General features: G+C 38.7%; 1 protein-coding gene across 2 annotated transcripts; it reads right to left on the bottom strand.

Moving 5' to 3' along the window:
• Positions 1-2,421: 2,421 nt before the first annotated feature.
• KCNA3 (potassium voltage-gated channel subfamily A member 3) lies at positions 2,422-22,733 on the bottom strand. 2 transcript variants are annotated; one of them, XM_049710328.1, is made up of 3 exons: positions 19,252-22,733; positions 15,943-16,064; positions 2,422-8,052 (listed from the first exon to the last, which is right to left on the bottom strand). In XM_049710328.1, the coding sequence occupies exon 1, from the start codon at positions 22,601-22,603 to the stop codon at positions 20,855-20,857; it is 1,749 nt and encodes a 582-aa protein (XP_049566285.1). In that variant the 5' UTR covers positions 22,604-22,733; the 3' UTR covers positions 2,422-8,052; positions 15,943-16,064; positions 19,252-20,854. The 2 variants fall into 2 exon arrangements, with proteins under 2 accessions (XP_049566285.1, XP_004263219.1); XM_004263171.4 differs by lacking the exon at positions 15,943-16,064.
• Positions 22,734-23,468: the final 735 nt, after the last annotated feature.

Here is a 23,468-nt window from a genome sequence, read left to right as displayed (position 1 = left end):
CTCTGCCTCCAAACTTTACATCCACATCATAAATGCCACTTCCCTCTCTCTCCTAATTATTTCCATCATCATCACCACAAATCAAAGACAACAGAAACACTTGCCTCTGCAGACTTCCCCAGATTTTCTATAGAAATGAAAGAAAACTAAAGACATTGGTATATTTATCATCATTTAGCTCAGCTTCCAGATTCCTGTTAGGCCCTCTGACTAATTCCCATCATTGCTTGTAGATTCAGGTCATGTGGAAACAACTGTTTGTTTTCCTGGCTGGCATAATGTGTATAAAGTAAACTAGTAATACCTGGCATCTACTTCTCACTGACATTGTAAAGGTTCATGAGATAGTGCCTGAGAATCAATTTCTGTTCCTCATCTTCATCTAAAAGCATTTATTATGCCAAATTGAACCAGACATGGGTGAGGACTGTGCCACATACACACATTTCCTTATCAATTGTGTGTTTAGAAATCAGATTTCTGGGTTCTCTGTTTTGTTCCTTCTCTGCAGCTTCATTTCCAAAACAATGACTTCACTGACCTTAAATTGTAAAAGCCAGTAGTGTCACCAGAGGGTTTAGTTCTTCATTTGGCCTTTTCTCCTCTACCATGACTCAAATTGCCAGGTATCATTTAGAGTGAACAAAGAAGGATTAATGGAACTTATAAAGAAATGATAAATGGACCTAAGGGAGAGAAAGGCTCAATATTGATAAAGGTTATAATACAAAAGAGAGTACAGGAAAATGAACTGAGGATTATGTGGTCCCTAACCCATAGGAGATGTACAGCAGTAATTATATATAAATTTGTTTCTGTCGAAGTCCAACAGAAATGTGAAAATTCTCTTGGAGGGAGGCATGGTTCAAAGAGGATAGCTGTAATCCATTGGAAACCACCTGCATCTCTTAATTCACCCTGTAAATGTTTACAAAAGACTGTAAGATTTGGTTCCTTAAAATGAAATACTTACAAATTATGGCTCATGGAGTCCACAACTAAAGCTGCATGGCCAGAAAGCTTAAAAACATATATTTCTTATATCAACTGGAGACTCAGAAAAATACGTTTTGTTCTTTTCTCTAATAGCTAATTACTACATGTGTAAGGCAGCCTAATCTGCACTTTTTTTTTTTTTTTTTTAAGACAAAGTAAAATTCCAGATGGAAACAAGAGGGCCTCTGTTTTGGTGATGTAGCATTTGTTGACATTCCAAAAACACAAACACATTTGAGTAACTAGCCGCTATTAGGAAAAAGATTTAGGATCAACACTGCTAAGTACAAGATAAGAACAATGGGTATGTAAAGGTTGATGCATAGAAATTATAGTCTGTCATGGTACACAAAATATTGGACTTACATAGATGATACATATGGAAAACAAAATGTTCTTATTTAACACTTGACTGTTCTGGATCTAAATAATGAGAATCCTAACCTACAAGCTCAGGAATATATATATATCACCCACTAGACTCTAAGTTCTCTGGGAGCAGGGTCACCTTCGTATTTACCTTCACATCGCTCACAGTGGTTTTTTTTTTTTGGCAGTATGCGGGCCTCTCACCGTTGTGGCCTCTCCCGTTGCAGAGCACAGGCTCCGGACGCGCAGGCTCAGCGGCCATGGCTCACGGGCCCAGCCGCTCCGCAGCATGTGGGATCTTCCCGGACCGGGGCACGAACCCGTGTCCCCTGCATCGGCAGGCGGACTCTCAACCACTGCGCCACCAGGGAAGCCTGCTCACAGTGTTTTGAACAGAGCAGTTTACACAATTGATGCTCAATACATATTTTTGGATGAAATGATGTACATTTGCTTTCTCACCATTTTCTCGTATAATTGATAGTATGAAGGCACAGACTTATTACATAACATATTTTTTCTTCCTTGAGACTTTCCTGGGCCCTCAACAGTGTACAGTTGAATAAAAGAAACCTAGGCAATGCTGGCATCCAAAAGACTTGCTAAGTGTAATGCACAGAAGTTTCACTATAGTCATGTGAGAGGACACAAAACAGTCTGCAGAACTGTCCAAATGTAGCTGACACTTGAGCTGTTGACAATAGCTCAGCTTTGGTGTTTTCTCTTTTGCAAAGCAAACAAACAAAGAAAAGAGAAGGAAAGGAAGGAAGAGAGAGAGGGAGGGAGGGAAGGAGGGAGGAAGAAAGGAAGGAAGGGAGGGAGGAAGAAGGATTTGGACATAATTATTAATATGAGTAACAGGATTTTTTTTTTTGGTATTTTTATTGAGTTCTGCACATAACATTTGCAATGAAAACACTTTAAGTCCAATGACAAATTTATAAAAGGAATCAGAGGAAAATATCACATAATCAACTCACAGGTATTTACTGCTATTTACTTAACAGAAGGCCCAAAATTATCATGTCAAGAACAATACAGAACATGGCATAACAGCTTATTTTAACTCTACATTAATATGTGATAAATTAACATAATTCAATGTCAAAGGAAGACAAATATAGAAAAATACAAAATATGGTTTGATTTTACACTTTATTCAGAGTTCCATTATTTATTATGTCATTGTTTAAGAATGATTATTATTTCATTCCATACAAAATAATACTTGTTTGACTTATCTGATGAAGAGAACTACATTTAAGGATACAAAATTTTAAATTCTGATATCCTATAGCTTATGTTCGATTTAATTGTTTACAGTAACACTGTGTTGCTAGTCAGTAAAAGTACAGAATGTATCACAGACTATTGATTCACAAGGGAAAGCAATTACAGTGTCTCTCTGTTGTTTGAGAAAAGAATTAAAATGTAATATTATGTCATGGATTAACACATGAATGTTCTCCATATTCAAACTGAGCGGTCATCAGATTTTAATTTTATCCAGGAAATTACTTAAGTGGATTTTTAAATATGTGCATCAACTTTACCACATATTTGAACTATGGCTAAATGTTAATAATCCTGTTATCTAATACTTGATACCAATTCTTTTTGAATAGTTACAGGAAATAATGAGTTTTCTTAAAATAAAGGCAGTTTTTCTACCCACTCCCCATTCCCTGTCCTCCCCTAATCACAGAATACATGTGATGAAAAACAATAGGCTGAAAAATGGCTAATATGGTGGGTCTCACAGTATGTTTTCTTTGAATGAGAATGTTTGTGGTTTCTTAGGTTGATTATTGCTTCTTTCAACTGTTCAGAAATCAGTCATTGTGATGGACTTTTTTAAAAGGAAATTAGAAAGGAGACCAGTGGAGAAGATAATCTGTCAGTCTAGATTTTTGACATCATACTGATTTAATGCCTATGGTCAGAGTGAGGGGACTTAGTATGTTTTAGATGGAAAATGTTTGGCTCTCTACCTGAGGGAGGACTATATTTTGGAAGTATCTAAAAAGGTCTGACAATAACAGCAACCATGCCTTGTAGCTTAGACCTGAAATTTCCCAATGTATCATTTAGAATTAAATTTTAGTCAAAGTTAAAGATCATGGCAGTGGTAGAAAAAAAAATAACTTGACAGAGAATGAAAAGTGTAAAGAACATGAGATTTAAAGTCATTTGCTGCCATATGATCTTGGACAAGTCATAATCTTTCTAAATCTTGGTTGTTTAATCTCTAAACTTCAGATAGTATTATTACTTCATAAGGATATTTTAAGATTAAATAAGATATGTTAATGATCTTTGAAAAGTATGAGATAATAAACAAATGCAAGACATCTCTGAAAAAACTGAAGTGTTGTAGTTGTATTTGTTTTTCTGATATGTGCATACTTTCTATCTGCATAAGATTTCAAAAATGGATTCTAAAACATTTAGCATATTACATAGAAATACTACACACACTGCTTGCTTTCCCTCATATGTGTAGAAACTTTTTAACAGAAATTATATCATTTCAAAAATGGTCTATACAGTGTCCTTAATAGGATATTCCTATTTTGTTTATAATCATACACTTTCATGGCATTTAGGAAAAACAGTTTGACAGTTAGTTTTACGTAAACTAAATACTTAACCTCCCCACCCCAAACCTGGTATTAAGAGATCACACCATGGAAACAATTTACCGGAAGAGATACTACTATGTTTTGTTTTCATATGGTCAGTTCACAAATTGTTGTAAGATACACTATTAACACAATATGCTAGAATCACCATTTAGCAAATTTCATCAACTGTAAAAAAAATAGCTAAATTACTTCTTACAAAGATCACTAACACTAATACATTAAGAGACTTAATTACACCTAAAGTGAAAATTCAGATTCACATAACCAAAATTACCAGATTAAATGTTTTAATGAATTGCTCCACTAGTCAAAACATACATTTCCTATTATGATAGAGGTTTTTAAAAACTGCCCCCTTTTCTGAATGGAAGGATATAAGACTATACTTCTGGACAGATAATCTCAGTATGACAAAATATTTCTGTATTATTCAAATGGACTATCATTTTAACAATTTCTCTAGTGTCCATATTTTAGCATCTTTCTATACTAATCTCTTTCTACCATAAACCAGCAACCAGAATATACTCTTCTTTTACAATGGGTATAATTGCCTATGGGCATTTTACCTATGTTGTACAAAACCTATAACCTTTCGTCTTCCCAACTGTCCACTAAAGCCAAACAGAAGTGTTTGGGTTATCCCTGAATTTTGTTTCTCACTCCTGAGCAAAATTAATTACAATGTGGCTCTATCAAGCCTCTTTTGTATTCACAAAAATTTACAAAATTCTGTGAATATTATTTTAATTCATAGCCATTGTTTCTGGGGCAAAAAGGTATTAACTTTTAAATGTGACAAAAATGCACCTTACAATCAGCTACAGTTCACTGGGAAACATAATATACTTAATTTTGATTTGCTAAGTGTTTATTCAACTACAACATTTTTAAAAAAGGTTCACTTGAGCAGACGTTTCATTTAGACAATTAACAACATTCAAAGATGAAATGATAAATCATAATAATTAAACCGTGGTCAAAATAAAAATATTTCCATGTTTTACATCTTGCTGAAGTCAATTAGCAAACATTGGAAACATGAATGTTTGGATTTGCAGTCTGTTCAGTCACATGAGTAGAGATGTGGCATCTAAGTGACTGGAGGGGAGCGACATGGACATGAACATGTATATTACAACCATCTGAAAACAATACAGAATTTTCAAAGATGTAAAGAAGCATACAGACTACTAAAAGGAACTGGGGCTCAGTGACGTTAGAGGGACTTTCCTAGGGCACATGAGAGTTATTGGTAAAGCCAGTATGAAAGCACAGAGGCACCTGCTCTACCAAACTGTGGCTTATGCGGAAATAATCAAGAGATCATAAGGCAAACACTCCTATCCCTCTAACCTCTTCCTACCTTCTCCTACTCCCAGGATTATAATGTTGAGTATGATAAAGCTCTGCTATAGTTTTAGCATTTCATATATGATTTCAAATCACCTTAACATCAAATTAAATTAAAAAAACTAACCTCCCCTCCTTTTCAGGTAATACATTAATCTGTTTCCATTCCGGAGAGTGATTTTTTCTACTTTTTCATGATTCCATTTATAGACCAGTGACAATTCTCAGAGGAGAAAAAAATCCCATATTCTCTCTCACAAGCAATTTGAAGAATGATATATTTATGACACTTTCAAGACTTAAATCTTATTTCAATTTATTCATTCCTTCAGAAATTCATAAAAAATCTGAGTACTTAAGTATGCTTCAAAGCCTTTTCAAATGCATATAATGAGAATTTGAGGGCTGGAAAGGGCTTTGGAGAGTAACCCAGAACATTCATTTTGCAATTAGGAAACTGAAGCCTAGCAGTGGTAAGTGACTTATCTAGGGTCCCACAGGCAGAAAGTAGGTAAGAATTCTGGTTTCCTGATATCTAGAATAATACTATTTTTACTACGCATTTGGTGAACCATACTTGATATGACAGTTTCTTCATCTGGTACCATACTGTGTTTTATTGCAAAGTCCAGATTTTGTCTTTTTTTTTTTTTTGCGGTACGCGGGCCTCTCATCGTCCCCTGCATCGGCAGGCGGACTCTCAACCACTGCGCCACCAGGGAAGCCCCAGATTTTGTCTTTATTTGAAACTGTAGCCTATAATAATAATGTGGATATGATATTAAACATACTATAATGCTTAAGGTTGTGTCATTGGTATTTTATAAAGGTAGCTCTTGTGTCTATTTTGGTAACACCTACTGATCCTTACTAAAACATCTGCATGTTCTAAGACCTCCTATTAGGACAGTTGTTTGGTTTGTTTCAATCATCCCAATAGCTGATGTGACCAGGCTGTGATCATCAGTTACGAGTATTAAGGTGGCTGGAAATGGACTATTCTCTGGGCCAGTGTCTCTACTACACAGGCTAACACAGAGCAAAAACACTGTGGTGGCTATATTTTCACTTTAATCACAAATTATCCAGATTGGAGGTTCACATAGCTCAAATCTGAGACAGCTGTCATTTTTTTTTACTTCCTTTTTTCCTAGAGTGATCTGGTCTCAAAGTTTTGACCAGAGAAATTTCCAGCAGATTGTGCAAAATCCATTGTAGACGTTGCCTCAAAGAAAGTTACCTGGATTGTATCTCCTGTCTGTTTCGCTGCTAGTAGGTATAAGATTGTTTCAGTTACTGATTCTTATATGTTAACAGTGAAATTCATCACCTGCATTTCCTTCTACAGGACATCAAAAAGTGTTATAATTTTGGCTTTCCTACAACAATATTTTGATAGTAATTGAAATTATACAAGTACTCGTATTATAACTTAGCATTGTTATGCATTTAAATAGCAGGAGGTTGGAGTTTTACACATTTGTTCAGGTATATTTTGAAAATGAAATATGGAAATGAAAAGTCTTCTTTATATTAAATGTTCACAGTTTAACTTTCCATAAGGCTTATTAAATAATATGCAAATAGCTACCATTCTGCTGAAATGTCACAGTAAATACATTAATAATGGCACAGAAGTGAAATGTCCCCAAATGGGAAACCATTTTCATGATCTCCTAAATCTCTTTTACAAATAAAACTTTGCTTTTCTTTTTAACTGAAAAAAGTTCCATTTCTAAAAGAATATAAAAATAGAAAATGAGTCAAGAAAACTTTTACAGATACAATTTTTAAAGAAATTCTTAAAACATTAGATGAAATATTGTATATATCTTTAAGAATGTGCTTTGTCTCACCACACCAAACATCATATGAAAACTAAATTAAATTAGTATATTATATATGAACTGTTGAAAGGTATAACTAAATGTTAAAATTTTAGTTAAGATAGACAACTTAAACATATAATAAGTACTACTATATTTTTTAAAGTTAAGCTCTGCTAAAACCTACCTACAAGACTAATTTGCAAATCTATCATTTTGAATCAAAAAATAAAAGAATGTTTAATCAAGCAAGGCACATTTCTTTTAGGCAAGTCTGTCTTTAATACCATTCATCTGGGCACAGTGTAGACTTCGCTTATTTACATATAAACGGGCTAATTTATGTATGAGAGGCTTTGGTACAAAACACACGTTCACAAATAAAGTTGCACATAAATCAGAACAGAGAAGATAACATTAATATACATCATGATTAAACGTAGTCCAGTAATTAAATGAAAGAAGAAAACAGTGTAATAAGTTGCCTTGTTAGAAACAAACATTTAGGTTTTCTTTATTAGCAGTAGTGATTAGTTTTTGGATGATTAAATATCATCAAAATGTCAAAAGGTTGAAATGATACTTTATTATTTTTAATGTTCTTCTTTATTTCTTGGTCAATATCTTTTATATTGCACACAATTTGAAGAGAATCCTCCAGGTTCAGAGCTGTTTCTTGTATATGAAGCATTTCTTAGAGACATGTTATTTAATGTCAACTGAAACAAAAGTATGTGCTGGCAGACAGATCACTGTCCATCAGCAATATAACCAACACTGTATTCTTGATCTAAGCAATTTAAAAAGAGCATCCTACTGGTCAGTGCAGCTCTACAGTTCTTTACGTAGGGCTCTTCAGGTATCTGTTGGACAGAGTAAACACAATAATTTACTGTATATTTAGTTTTTAAAAAATTGTAGACTTTAGGTCAATATTAAATATTCTACTCATTACACTTTTAAAAACTTTATTTTTTTTTTACTGTTACCTTGAGAAGTTTGAGCAACTTAATTTTCTAAATGCATTAACCACATATTGAGGGCTTTTAATTGATAAGTCAGAAACAGTTTCAGAGTATGCTGAAATTATGAACCTTTTTCCCCTTATTAATAATGAATTCCAAATGTAGTCTAAACCAATGTGATTGTTTTTGGAATAGGAAAATTTATCTTCATCTTTACAACCATCTGAAAGGTACAGTCTACTGATTTTTAGAAAAATACATGTATCAATCTTCTCAATGTATTTTCAAGGTGTTGTTTCTTTTCTGGCTGTGCATCCCACTGTGGTAATCTAAGAAGAGAACTCCTTTGAAGTGAATAGATAAGTGTTATGGAGAGGAAAAAAAAGGAGAGAGAGAAACAGTCTCAAAATGAGTATTTTGACAACCAGGTTCTAGGTACTACAAATGTACCTAGAACTACAGATAATCTGTAATGACAGATTACCCTGTCATTACAAATAACTTTCAAATCTATTGATCCTTTAAAATATGAACTCTGTACAGTTATATACCACTTTAGGGAATAAAAAATTAAGATAACAATAGCCACTTAACCAAGGTCTGTGGAGAACCAAGAAATAAGAGTTCAAGTGTATTGCTTTCCTCTCCCCAACTACAAAAAAATCATCTGGAAATAAGGATAATAAAGTGTTTCTTAAAAATAGCATAAGGCAGCACAACTGTCTTGTTCACTGCTACATTCAGAATACAGAATGGTGTCTGGCACACAGTAGACACTTTATATGCTCAGTGAATGAATAAATCACTATTACTTTGTACAGTGTCTACACATAGGAGCTACGCAGTAAACATACGTTGAATGAATGAACGGATATATAAAAATTAGGGTTATGTACTCTAGAGATTTACTAATTGTGGTACTTATACATACAAAAACAGAAAATCATACACCCAGCTTCAGATTTCAATATGTGAATATAATCCATCATAATACATAGAGAAGACTGTTTCTCATAAATACTCCTGGTCTTAGCAGGTGTCTCAAAACCGTTGTAAATGCCTAATGATGGCCATCTGGAATTTGACTGTGCTTTTCATGCAAGACTCATTCACTCACTAAACTACATGGTGTACACCTACTATTCTGGGAAATTATCTAGTGAAAAGTCTTCCTTTTTGGCCTGGATTATACTTGCTCATCCTTCATGAAGGAATTAACTTCTTCTTAACCCTGGTCTTCAGTCAAAAAGCAAGAGTACATTCTTGCATCATAGTACACTTAATGTTCATTATGAACGTTTTAAAATTACAGTGGTCTACTAGCTATTGATGACAACTAATTATAAGAAGTCACAAGTAACATGAATGATATGAGAATCTTTTTATTTCCTCAGTGCCTAGCTTCTGCTCAATGCTACTGCAGCTTTGATTACCTTGAGATGGTTCTATTAAGCTATTCTTTTCTTGATGCACCCTTTTTATATAAGGGGCTGGGGCTTTCTTTAACTTCATGTGTCAATACCTGCGTCAAGGCTCTTGGGATTATTAAGTCTGGTACAGCTTGGCATCCTAATAGACCGTAGGTGTGGAAGGAGTTGCAATTCAACAGAAACAAAACAAAAAATAAAAGTGATTTTAGATGGTAATCATATTGTTTCTATTAGTGGCTAAGAAATGGGTTGAAGGGCTTAGAAAAATGAACATTGACTTAAGTATCAAAATTACAGAAGAGAGAAAGAAAGTATAATGGTGACTTATAATTGAAGATATCAATATTTGACCAAATAAATATTCTAACATATAAAGCAAGAAAAAAGGATAAGAATAGTCAAATTTCAATAGCTATCAAGTCTGTGAAAAAGTAACTGATACCTCTACTCAGGCCTAAATGAAAGAGGTGCAGATATCCAGGTTACCTGTTAGCCTCACTAACTCGTGTCTGATGAGGAAAAAGCTGAAATCATTCTGTGACGCGGTGTTATGGGAACTTTGTCCTCGTGTGTCTATACTTTGACATCTACTAAATAACTTGCAGTTGGCTGCACATCAACAACTTCTACAAATTCTACCAGCTAAATGGTCATGAATTAGCCCCAAGGACTAGAAAGAGTTCTTGCTAAGTTATGTATAATTCTCTGATTGTCCTCTTGGAAATTATGCACTCTTGGGGAGCAGAAAAAGTTTAAACTCACGCAGTAATTAAAACTGGTAATGTGCCAAGATGTGAGCTTTGTCAAAAATCTGAAAGTCATGCGAAAATGAGCTGTGAGGTATAAGCAATACTACTTTAAGCAGTATTTAGGTCTACTAAAAATAAATCTCCTCAATTCACATAGTAATATATTTATAGTAATATAATTTATAGCAATATAAATTGACCTTTCAAAATGAGTTAAAATGTTTGCAGGTAAAAAGTTTACAGAACCTAGGTATAAAGCAACTCAGACACAGTTCTTACTTGGAGAAATTATTTCTCTCTATGGTTTTTAGTCGCTTACTACATTTTTAAATCTCACATATAGTCACTCTTGTTTAACTGATTTTAATTACAATTTCTTATAAAAGTAATAGATTAGTGAATTCCTCAAATACACATTGCTCTTCCTCAAATACACCAGGTATTTTGTTTTGTCCTGTAGTCTTACCTGAGGTAAATATAAAATGTAATGGCATGTGAGGCTGCCTCTTAAATATCTAATACCTTGGCTATACCAGGTTACAACAGAATATCTGGAAAAACCCATATTGAGTTAAATAATAAAAATAAACAATGTTACAATTCCTCACCCAAAACCAGAAAAAAAAAAAAGAAATGAAAATTATGCATTTTCAATTCTCTAGTCTGTGTCATTTCTTTAAAAAGTCCTAACAATGGGTCCTCAGAAGAGAGAAATGATCTCTGTCCTATGTGGCCTTAATTGTACAAAGTGATAGAAGATGAAAGAGTTTCTAAGTTCTACTGGTCTACAGATGTAACCTCAAGCATATGCAGACATGCATTAGCTTTGATTAATTTGGTGACGTATCTGGTAACGAAATTGTGCCACTGCATATGCAGATGCAACACCCAGGTGAATCTCTGGTCTGGTCTGCCTGAGAAATCCAGGGAAAGGAGAAAATTCAGAAGTGGTGTGGGGAAAGTTCCTTGCTATTCACATCAGAAGAATCCCCATTTCCTACAGCAGAATAAAGTGCATTTGTTATATTGCCTAAAATCATGGCAATATCTGCAGTACTCATTTATATCAATGTTTTAATTAGTTTCAGTAATTCCATATTACACTTTGGCTTTTCAAGGCTGCTAGGAATCTCCCAATACCAACATATGCTACTGGACTGCCTCTCACCTTCCATCTTATTTTATTTAGAAGCAGCTTAAGTTTTGCCATTATAACTGTCGTTCTAAGAATCCACCCTTATTTCTCATGGATGGATCTTCTTTCATGCATGAACAAATCACTTTTAAAAATAGCCGATTTTTGTGATCCTACCACATAACTTGACAACTACATGAAAAATTAGGTTATATTGTAAAAGAAATAATTTTATCCAGTAAGGCCTTATGTACAGTAATATAATTCTTTAACGTGATTCATTGATGAGATCTCTAATAATTTATTCAATCAGTTTCCATAGTCCTGAAGACCCCATGGGTGTTTAAGGACTCACTATTAACTGAAACCAAGACTGAACTTACAGGGACGTTTCTTAGAATGTCTGCTAGATAGGTAAGTTCCTGGATATATTACTGGCTTGTTCTGATTTTTGCTGTCTGTACTACTTGGGTCAACCAGTCAACAAGTATATACTGAATATCATTTATAAAGAGCATTCTATTAGCTATTAGGTAGGAAACACCGTCTCTGTGAGGCATTCTGACTTCCAGATACCCTTGGCGATTAGGAGCGACATCACATATAATGTTATATTTAACACGCCCCGGCTGGAGCATGTTTTGCCACATGGAAGGCTTCTCCAGTGAACCAATGACGAGGAATTTCATCCAAAAGAGCATGGTGAGGAGTACAAGCCTCACAGTGATAAAATGAAGCATAGATACACAACACAAACATTTTGTTTGTAGTTTAAAAACGCTCAAACTGGAATGCTATTCCCTTCTTCTCATCGCTCCCTCAAATAAATACTCATTAAGCACTAACCTTATTCCAGGTAATATTCTAGGCCTTGGAGGATACAGTCCCAAAGAACAGACAAAAATCTTTGTTCTCATGGAAGTGAAGGGAAGACAGCAATCAACAAAGTAAGTGAAATGTCTAATATTTTAGAGGATAAAACAGATCAGAGGAAGGTATAGGGAGTCCTGTGGAGGTGGCAATTTTAAACAGAGCAGCCAGGAGAGGCTCCACCGAGACAGTGACACCTAAGGAGGTGAAAGAATGAGCCGTGCAGAGAGCAGACACTACAGCCTTCCAGGCAGGGGAATAGGAAGTACAGAGACCTGAATAGAGCATGCCAGATATATTTGAGGAAAAGCAAGGAGGCCAGTGCAGCTGCAGTTAAGGATGAATCTGAAGAGGAATCAGAAATAAGATCAGAAGGGTAACGGGGGCTAGATGAGGTAGGGCCTTGTAGGCCACCGTAAGGTCTTTAGTTTATACTCTGTGTGAAACGGGGAGCCAAGTGGGGGTTTTGCCGCAAAGAAGTAACATGATCTGACAAGTGTTTTAAAAGGAACAATCTGGCCGTTATGTTGAGAATAGACTCAGGCAGGGGAAAGGATAGGAGGCAGGGGGCCAGTCAGGAAGGTCGAAAATCATCTGTAAAAACCAGATGAGAGATAACGATGGCTTGGATGGTAGCAGAAGTGGTAAGACTCTGGAAACATTTAAAAAGTGGAGCCAATAGGATTTGCAGACAGATTGGATAAGGGGTGTAAGAGAAAGAGAGAAGGACGATTCGAAGGATTTTAGCTTGAGCAACTGGAAAATTGAAGTTGCCAGTAACTGAGATGGGGACGAAGTCAGGAGGCATAGGTTTGATGGCGGGGGTGGGGGAGGAGAAGGAAGCTCAGTTTTGGATATATTAAGTTGGAGACAGACATTAGCTGTGCAAGTGGAGATGTCAAGTAGACAATCGGAAATTCAATCCAGAGTTCGGGAGAGGGGTCCAAGTGGGAGATATAAATTTACGTATAGATCATCTAAAGCTATGAGAATAAGACTGAATTCAGAAAGAAAAGAGGTCTAAGGACTAAGCCATGGAGCATGGGTTTCTCCAACATGAAGACCCGGGAGAGGTGAGGAAGAACCAGTAAAAGAGTTTGAGTAGGAAAGGTCAGAGAGGTAGGAAGAAAATCCAGAGTGTGGTATCCTGAAAGTTAAATGAAAAATTTCTTCCCAGAAGTGGGAATGTATTCTACAGTGCCAAATGCTTCTGATAGGTCAAATGAAATGATTACTGAGAAATGGCCTTGGGTATAGCTATAGGAGGTCAACACTGACCCTGAAAAGTACACTTTTGGTGAAGTGGTAGGGGTGAAAGCCTGAACAGATTCCAGAGAGAATGGGAAGGGATTCAACGGTGAACAAAGAGAGATACAGTCCCCTCTCTCACAGAGGAAATAGACATTAATTATACAACACAAATTAATGTAAAATTACAGCTATGTCAAGATAACATACTATATTCAACTCATTCTACGATACACTGTTTTAGATTTGAGCAGCTATGAAATTAGGATGTACCTTAAAATCACTGGTACTTTCCCGTATAATTGGCAGGTTTTCTTTGTTTTTAAAGGCATATAAAATAATGGTGGTTCTAATAATCAAAAGCACTTAAATTTGATGAAATATACCATAATAGAGGAATTGATTAAACCAGTCATGAGAGATATCTTGGAGGAAGTACTGAAGTAAAAATAGAAGTGAATGAGATGAGGAGGGAAGGAAGGGGCCAGTAGTGGGAACATTTGCAAAGATCCCCATTCTTAAAAAGGGAGCTTATTCTGTAATTGGAAGAAGATCAGGGTTGCTGGAGTACAGCAGAATGAGGGAAGGAGCACAGGTATAGGATAAGGCTAGACACGAGGGCTGAGCCAGATCCTATGGGGCCATGAAGGCTATGTTAGGCCTTTGGGTCTCTATACTAATAGACCCAAAGAACAGGAAAAAACCTTGAGAGAATTTTAAGCAGAGGCAGGTGATATAATCAGATTGAGTCTCGAAAAGATCATTCTGGCTAGCAGGTGGAGAAAGGGTCAGGTTGGCCACAGGAAATGTGGGAAGGCCAGTTACATATAAAGGTATCCAGCATAGAGGTGATAGGAGTGTAGACTCTGGTAGTGGTAGCGATCTAGAAAAGTGGATTCTTTATAGAGATATTTAGGAGGCGAAATGACAAAACTCAGTTATAGACTGAATGTATTTACTACTTTTTGAATCTAATACATATTACTACCTTAATAGATACAATAAAACTGCCTTTTAAGCAAGGCTTTAAAAAATAAAAATGATTTGTAAATGTTTATGCTGCACATATGAATGAAAGCAAGTATTTTGGAAATTCACTAATTTTCAGAAAAAGAATTAGACTGTTTAGATCTACAGACAACAAGTAAATACATATTAGGATAGGAAATAACTTATGAAGAGGTGAAGTGTGTGTGCATGCGTGTGTGTGTGTGTGTGTGTGTGTGTGTGTGTGTGTGTGTGTGTGGGCGTGTGTGTAATAAATTAACCCCACTGGTTTCTCCTCCAAATTAAATTAAAGGCTTTAATTTAAGGAACATGTTTAAATGCAAAAAAATAAGAACCTTAGGATTCTTAAAGAAAAAGAGTTTAAAATAAACTTAGTGGAAAACAAGTGAAACAGCAGTGCTGATTGGCCTATAACACGTAGGCACAATGCTGATTTTCATTCTAAGGAGTTGGTGGGGATCTCCATAGAGATTCCCCAGAGCCTTTGTGCTCTTAAGGGAGGGGTGAGGGTGAGGTTGGGGGCTCATCGGTAGAGAAAAAGCTCCTCTCCATTCCCTATCACCATGCTGGGGGCTATGATCCCTGGATCTGCAAAGTCAGAGCCCTGCATGCACAGGTTTATTCCTAACATTCTTCAGATAGGAGGAAACATGATTTTTTGTTCATTTAAATGTTATCTTACTAACAATCAGAATCCCAGGATTTACTTTTCAAGCGAGAGTTCCTATTCTGCACTATTTAGATTGCAACAATAATAAAATGGCTCCCAAGAAAATGATGAAGCCTCTTTTCCAGATCTCTTCTTTAATGCATTTGATGGTTTAATGGTGCAAACTCTGAAATGTAAGAAAAAACACATCCAGTACCAAAAAAAAGAAAAAAAGAGAGAGAAAAAACATGAAAACTTTTTTTGTAAAATGTTTTTTCTTTACAATGTCAAAGGCAAAATTAGTTCATAGCATCACTGAAAACAAAGACAAATATTTGAAAATTTTCTAACCTGTCTGAATAATTTAAAGAATACTATTATCATGTATACTCTGTGGCAATGGCCATTTTCTGGCAGGAGGTTGGGGGCTGAGTAACAGTGGTAAGGTTTGGGTTCTGCATGGCTTCCCTTCTTCCTGTCTTCTCTGATTTGCCTTCTCTCAAAGATTATCAACCACTTTCAGCAGGTTATAAAAAACAAGTGGTTTCATTTATGTATAAAATTACTACACAAAATGTAGGAAATTAGTAGTATAAAAGCAATAGTCTTATTCTCCTTAGTTTAAAAGGCCAACTACAAAACAGAAAGAAAAAACCCCACCCTAAAATGCAATCCCTCAATATCCTCTTCCCCATTTACCTCTATCTCACAGTGTCTCTGTAAGTCTTCAGACTCAGGGGCACATGTGCTTCTCTGCATTTCTTAGTGGGAGGGGCTATCACTTCTATTCACAGTTGAGAGGTAGAAAGAACTCGTAACTACTGTAGAAAATGTTGACATTTTAAATGTATTGAGAAGTCAGTAAATTACAGTTACGGTTCTCAAAGGAATAGATTATTGGCATATATTATATATATTGGATTTATATATGATCAGCAAAGCAATTACTTGAGTATGTTATATACCAAAGAGGTAAACAATAAGCTTTATGTATATGAACCATAGCTTTGAATTTCTTCATACTGTGTATTTAAAATTTCAATCCCCAAATTTTATTTCAAAGTTGAGAAATAACTGATATAACACTCCTCTTATGTGTAGCCATTTGTGATTATGTCACCTTAGTTGGTGGGTATTTAAATTTGCTATAATATCAGTTTAAAACAATACATAAGAAATACAACAATAGCAATGTTATTGTTTTTATCTCTGGATTCACCAGCTATAGGGTATATACATTTTCCCAGGGTTTTGACAGATGTGTGTTGATCCAATCACACCTCCTCCCATGAATCTCTTGTACACACAGACATACGTATACCTTTCAACATTCAAAACAAGCAATTGAGCTCGGTGAAGTCTGTGGTTTGACAAAGCTAAGTAGCATGTGTAAACTCAGACTCATTAGCATTCTGCTCTAAGCCCAATTCACTACCCATTTTCATTTTCTAAATGCCTTAGGACCTCAGGGAAGGGGCTACAACTATCATGTGGGTCACAATTATATTCTAATTGTTTTTTTAAGCACAGTTGCTCTTAAAGATTCATGGAGTGGTTAGGTCAGGCAATAATGTCACAAATTTCAATGAAATGGCAACCTCCTTCTGCTTTCCATGCTATTGTTCTAAGTAATTTCCCCCTTCTTAATAAGGGACAGTCAAAATGTTTATACTATTTTCTGGCATGGCTCTTCAGTAACCTAAGCAAAGTATGAGAAGATGGAAAAATAACAATCTGCATAATAGCAATACTATCATCTCTGGTAGATTAAAACACATGAAAATAGGAAATTAATCTTAAAACTGAAAAAATATCCATTGTCCTAGCAGGTATCACTACCAAGACTAATTATACTTTCTGAGTACTATAATATTAAATCCAGATAAATCAATCGTGTAAGAAAATAATCTTTTGTTACTAAAAAAGTCAGTCTCTTCACCTGATTTAAATACCGTATTTGGTCCCTATGGTTAAAAATATCTGATGGTTAAAAAAGGGTTAATTTTTCGGTACGCTGAATGAATTACGTTTCTGGAAATATGTTCTTCACATGAATTCATTAATTAGTAACATGGGCTGAAGTCAAACCTAAAAGCATAAGAAATTTATTTTCTCAATCTCTTTCAAGTCACTCAATAAAGGGAACATGGGTTTTGGGGCCACAATGACCTAGCTTTAAATCACGCTGGATTTCTTGCTAGCTGTGAAGTCTTAGGGAAATCACTTAGCTTTAACCATCTGTTTTTTACCCTCCTAAGATAGGGTTAATACCACTTACCTTGCAGAGTTGAGAAGTGTCCTGGACATGATTGACCCTTAACAAATCGTAATTATTATTGTTATTATAGAAAGTAAATAGGAAGACACTGATAATTGATGTATTTCATGCCATTCACAAGGCTTGATATTAATTATACAGTGCCTGTAATGATCACAATCATAATGTAATCCCTTAGCAAATAATGTAATGTAATCTCTTGGCAAAATCTCTGATGCAATATACCTGCATTAACATTTACCCTATGAGGGTAACACAACAACCCTATGAGGTACTATTTATTATCCTCATTTTACAAATAAGGAAACTGAAGCACAGAGAGATTAAGTAATTTGCTCAAGGTGATACAGTATTCAAACCCTGGCAATATGACTGCAGAACTTATGCTTTAAATCACTTCATTAAAAGCCTGAAAATAACACTAATGTAAGATAATAGCCATTCACTCATCAAATGTATTGAATACAAACAAGGTGCTACATTTGGTGCTGGGCACTAGAATCCAAAACTTTGTCAAGACATGTACAGAACCTATAACCTTCAAGGAGCTTACAATATGGCGACCAGAAGGAATAACACTACCTCAAAGTTATGACTCAAAAGTCATATTTTTCTGGGTTAAAAAAAGTCTCCTTTGTATTACTGTTATTTTAAAACCATACAATTCCAAATATTATGGCACAACCATAATTTACTTATAGAACTAATCAGGGTTTCTACATCTTCTGAGTAACTGTGAATAAAACTGTTACTGCACTTTGTTCATCTTTATGCTAACATCTTTTAAGAACAGATACAAAAATTATTCTTATGTAATTACTAGAGTGTATCTACATATCACCACTAAAATGGGTCCTAAAAACAACTTCTGGTCATTAAGAATACCAAAAGTTTGGTCAAAAGGTGGATCAATGTTAAAGCCTCAAACAAGTAGCAAAGGGAACTAGATAAAGGAGTTCTATTTCGAAGACCATATATAAGAACAATGACTCTATGACCAGGTACACAGATTTCTTGCTTCTGTTTGTTTTTCTTTTGTCTTTTTCTCCTCTTCCCCCTTATATAGTTGTAATCATTATTTTTCACTCTCTCAAATGCACAAATAATAAAGTAAGTAGGCTTCTGACTACCTGAAAATATTTTATGAGCTTTAAAAATAGTGTTACTCTCACTTACTCTAGGATAAAATAGTTAAACCTATCAAACCAAAAAGCAATTGTGCATAGTGTATAATTTATACTTTATATAATGTATATTCAATAAATGGAATATGCTAAAATAAAATGTTACCCTTATTGCAATTTTAACCATCTTTGTTTTGAAGAATTGTACAATTGCACACTACTAAATAATTATGTAAATGAAATCAGACCAATAATCTAACAGCAGGTCTGCCTTTTATCCTTTTTTCAGGGGAAACACGTTGTTCAGAAGCCAAGGAGGTTAGTAAAAGGAATGGAATCATTTTCAGCTCAGTTTGGGTGAAGGTTATTCTGAAGAGAAATGACCCTTTTCCCACTTTTTTGCAATAAACAATGGAAACCAAAGAATAGTTGGCAACCTGGACATCAAACAGAAAAGGTGTTATAAATGATCTTTAAAAGGCACCTAGCATATAATGAATATAAAACTATTGATTTTGCAAGTTAGCACAAATCTAGATATGAATGGTACCCCCCTGGTTCCCTGTACAAAAAGAGAGTGTTCTCAGTAGCTCCCACAGTGCTCACCTGATGCTGTCTTCTGGCCATCCCTGGCACATGGCTGAAACTTGCAAGTACTTCCCCAAGGTTTGGTTACTTCCTGTTCCTCCTTCTTATTGATTGTCTGCAATTCCCTCAGTTAAAAGTGTGCATCCTTTATATTTTTCAAGTATATTTAGTTTTTCAAGGGCTGTGATGGTGACACTGTTGTTGTGGGATCTGGATAATGTTTTTAAAGAGGAAGTCTGAAGGTCCCTTGTAGTAAGGTTTCAGGTATATTGACTGAATCTTTCACTTGCTTATGTGCAGAACACTTTGACATTTGCTTTTTAACTTCATTTGTTGGCTTCTTGGGAAAACAGTAGAGAAGCATCTTTTAAAATGATTGCCTAATTACTGGCATTTCATTCAAATCATGGCTACTGTAGTGTATATTTAACATTCCAATGACGATATTTTCCTTTTCAATTCAGTCAATATGGGATGACATCAGTGATTTTCTGTAGTAAAAATATGCATTTTGTGATTCATTTCACCACTTTGGATTCTCAGACTTTACTTGTGCGGTTTATTCAAACAGTGGTTTTCCTTGTGAAATCATGTAAGTAGGAACCATCTGGAAAGGTTACTGTGGAAACAGCAGGGGCTAGGGGGTGGGGCTAGAGAGCAAGAGATGCCATGACAACCTTTTCGGGTTTCCCGGGAAACATGGGTTGCTATGGGAACTGCATCAGTCAGGTCCGAATTAGTAACTTCTGCTGGAAGGAGTGTCTGCCACTTTAATCTTCTTGTGATACTGCAGAAGCTTATCTCTCAGATGCATTAGGAAATTTTTTTGTTTCTCTCAGCAGCACTGAAAACATCTGTTTCTAGACTTTGATAGATGTTAGCTAGAATGAATACAGAATTTCATAGGAATCTCTTAGTCTAATACTTTCGAAATGCTTAACAAGCCCCAAAGAGTTAAACTAATTAGTCAGATCGGGACATCTTGGGCATTTCCCTTAGTTCAAAGTTGTAGAGATCCTTAAAATTCCGGGAGGGGGGCTTCCACATAGAAATTCCAGTTGCAAACAAATAAACTTACGGTGGGTTTACAAGTCATTGTTCTAAATAGACTTTTCATCCACCTATCCACAGTGTTGGCAATTGAACTAAATATTCAATAATGTTGATGGGTCCATCAAACCGAAGCATCCTTTAAGTATGTGCCTGCTTTACTTAGTAAAGAAACAGCTGCCTTTGGATTCTGAGGTTAGACAGTTACTCTGTTCTTTAGTTTCATTTCCTTCCAGGATGTAGTTTTTTTTGTTTGGTTTTCTTTTTTTGTCTTTTTTTTTTTTTTTACAGAGCATGTGCTAAAAATCAAGTTTAAAGTAAGTTTGTTGTTCGAAATATTAAGAGAGGGAGAGAGAGAAAAAAAGGAGAGCTGAGAGAATGCAGCCCACTTGCAAAACAGACACCTGTTTCAGTATGAAGCAGTAGGGAGAGAGAGAATGAAGTGTGCTTTCCACTTCTTCATGTCCTTTCCTTGATGAATGGTCTGGAAATGTATAAAACAAGGACATACACAGACCAAGGGGGCACGTTCCACACAATACTGGGCACAGCATGTCACTTGTTTCATATATTAAACATCGGTAAATATCTTTTTGATGTTGACACAGGAGTTGGGATTATTGTTCGTGGTGCAGGTGGCCGTGGAATTGCCCGTTTTGAAGGGGGTCTGGGGGAAAGCGCTATGGTTCATATCCCCCTCTTCGATCACCATATACTCCGACTTACTTAGAGTCGAGTTACTCCTCGCTTTCCGGAGCTCCTCGGCTGAAGGGGAGAGGTGCTGGCAACTTCCCACGTGCAGGTACTGGGCTTGCTCTTCCCCTTCTGTCTCCCGGTGGTAGAAGTAATTGAAGTTGGAAACAATCACAGGGACTGGCAAAGCAATGGTCAAGACACCAGCGATGGCACAGAGTGACCCCACAATCTTGCCCCCTATGGTCACTGGGTGCATGTCACCGTAACCTACGGTCGTCATGGTTACCACAGCCCACCAGAAGGCATCAGGGATACTGCTAAAACCTGAAGTGGGGTCGTCTGCCTCCGCAAAATAAACCGCGCTGGAGAAAAGGATGACCCCAATAAAAAGGAAAAAAATGAGCAGCCCCAGCTCCCGCATGGAAGCCTTCAGCGTCTGCCCCAGGATCTGCAGCCCCTTGGAGTGGCGGGAGAGCTTGAAGATGCGGAAGACCCTCACCAGGCGGATGACTCTCAGGATGGCCAGGGACATGGCTTGCTGTCCATTGCCTTGTCGCTCAGCCAGCTCGGTGCCCAGAGTGATGAAATAAGGGATGATGGCCACAATGTCTATCAGGTTCATGATATTTCGCGAGAAGGTGGCTTTGCTGGGGCAAGCGAAGAACCGCACCAGCAGCTCAAAGGAGAACCAGATGATGCACAGAGTCTCCACCACGAAGAAGGGATCCGAGAAGCTGGAGGCTCCCGCGGGAGCCCCCGACGTGCTGTTGCTGGCCGTCTCGAACAGCTCCTGCGACGGCGAGGCGGTGTAGTACTTCTCATCGCGGAACTCGGGCAGCGTCTCCAGGCAGAAGATGACGATGGAGATGAGGATGACGAGCACGGACACGATGGCGATGCCCCGGGCCGGCCCGGAGCTCTCCGGGTACTCGAAGAGCAGCCACACCTGGCGCTGGAAATCTCGGCGGGGCAGGGGCCGCTCCTCCTCCCGCAGGAAGCCCTCGTCCTCGCGGAACTTCTCCATGGCCTCCTCGCCCAGCTGGTAGAAGCGGATCTCCTCGGAGAAGATGTCGATGGGCACATTGACCGGCCGGCGGATTCGGCCCCCGGACTGATAGTAGTAGAGGATGGCGTCGAAGCTGGGCCGGTTGCGGTCGAAAAAGTACTCATTGCGGAGCGGGTCGAAGTACCTCATGCGCCGCTTGGGGTCGCCCAGCAGAGTCTCCGGGAACTGGCAGAGGGTCTTGAGCTGCGTCTCGAAGCGCAGCCCCGAGATGTTGATGACCACGCGCTCCCCGCAGCAGTCCTGCTCGCCGGCGGCGGGCAGCGCGGGTGGCAGCGGCTCGTAGCGGTCGCAGCCGCCGCCGCCACCGCAGCCGCCCTGAGGCGGGTCACCCCCGCCGTCGGTCGCCTCCGGCTCCAGCAGGTGGTCCCCGGGCACCACCGTCATGTCCGGCGGCAGCTCGGGGCCCGCGGCGGGCTCTGCGTAGCCGGGGTTCACCAGCGTGTGGGCGCCGCCGCCGCCGCCGCCGTCGCCGCTCGCGGGGTGCTGCGGCGGGTGGGCGCGGTGGCGGGCGGAGGGCGGCGGCGGCGGCGAGCGCAGGAGGCTGAGGTGCTCGTCCATGCGGCGGGGAACAGGCGGCGGCGCGGGGCCGGCTCGCTCCTCCTCGATCTCCCCGCCCCTTCGCCGCCTCCGCCTCCCGCCGAGCCCGCCGCCTGTTGCTGTTGCTGTCGCTGCCGCGAGGCTCGGTCTGGGTCTGGCGCTGTCCGCCGGGCTCCTCCAAAGAGACGCCTCCTCAGCCCTCCTCCTCCCTCCTCCGCGGGGCGCGCTCCCGCCCCTCCGCGTCCCCTCCGGATTCCGGCCCACCGCGCGGACGCGCGCCCCGCTCCCTGGGAGCCGCCGGGGCCAGCTCTTCCCCGCCGCCCTCCTCGTCCCTCTGGGCCACCCGAACGCCCATATTTTGCACTTCGGCGTCCCCACGGAGCCCTCGCGCGCCCAGTCGGCCCCTTCTCCAGCCCCCCGAGGCCGCGTCGCCGTCGCGCGGCTTCCAGATTGGCCCTGGGCCGCACTGCAGCCGGCGGGCGCCGGCCTCCTCGCCCCGCAAGATCCACCTGGGCCCCCCGGGGAGGCTGGCTCCGCGGAGCCGAGGTGGCCGAAGGCGGAGGCGGGCTGGGAGGGAGGATGGGGGCTTGCTGTGGGGCCGCCGCGGTGTCGAGGCAGGGAGTGGCAGGCCAGGTGGGCGCCTTGGGCAAGAGGCAAGCCGGGTGCCTGCATCCTGAGCCCACTCGAGGGTGAAAGACCGCCAGGCCGGGAGGGCTGTAGATAATTTCGCTCCTGTTTGGATGAGAAGCCCAGCGGAGTAATGGGTACTGAGGCGTTTCGCACCCGGAGTCTGAAGAAAATGATCATTAAAGACATTCAGGGACTTCACTTCTGCCGTGGATAGTTCACACTACCTTTCGTAGCTGAGATTTCAGCCATTAGGAAG

Source organism: Orcinus orca, chromosome 1 (assembly GCF_937001465.1).
Source record: "Orcinus orca chromosome 1, mOrcOrc1.1, whole genome shotgun sequence".
NCBI classification, from domain to species: Eukaryota; Metazoa; Chordata; class Mammalia; order Artiodactyla; family Delphinidae; genus Orcinus; species Orcinus orca.
This window is presented reverse-complemented; position numbering and strand designations above follow the sequence as displayed.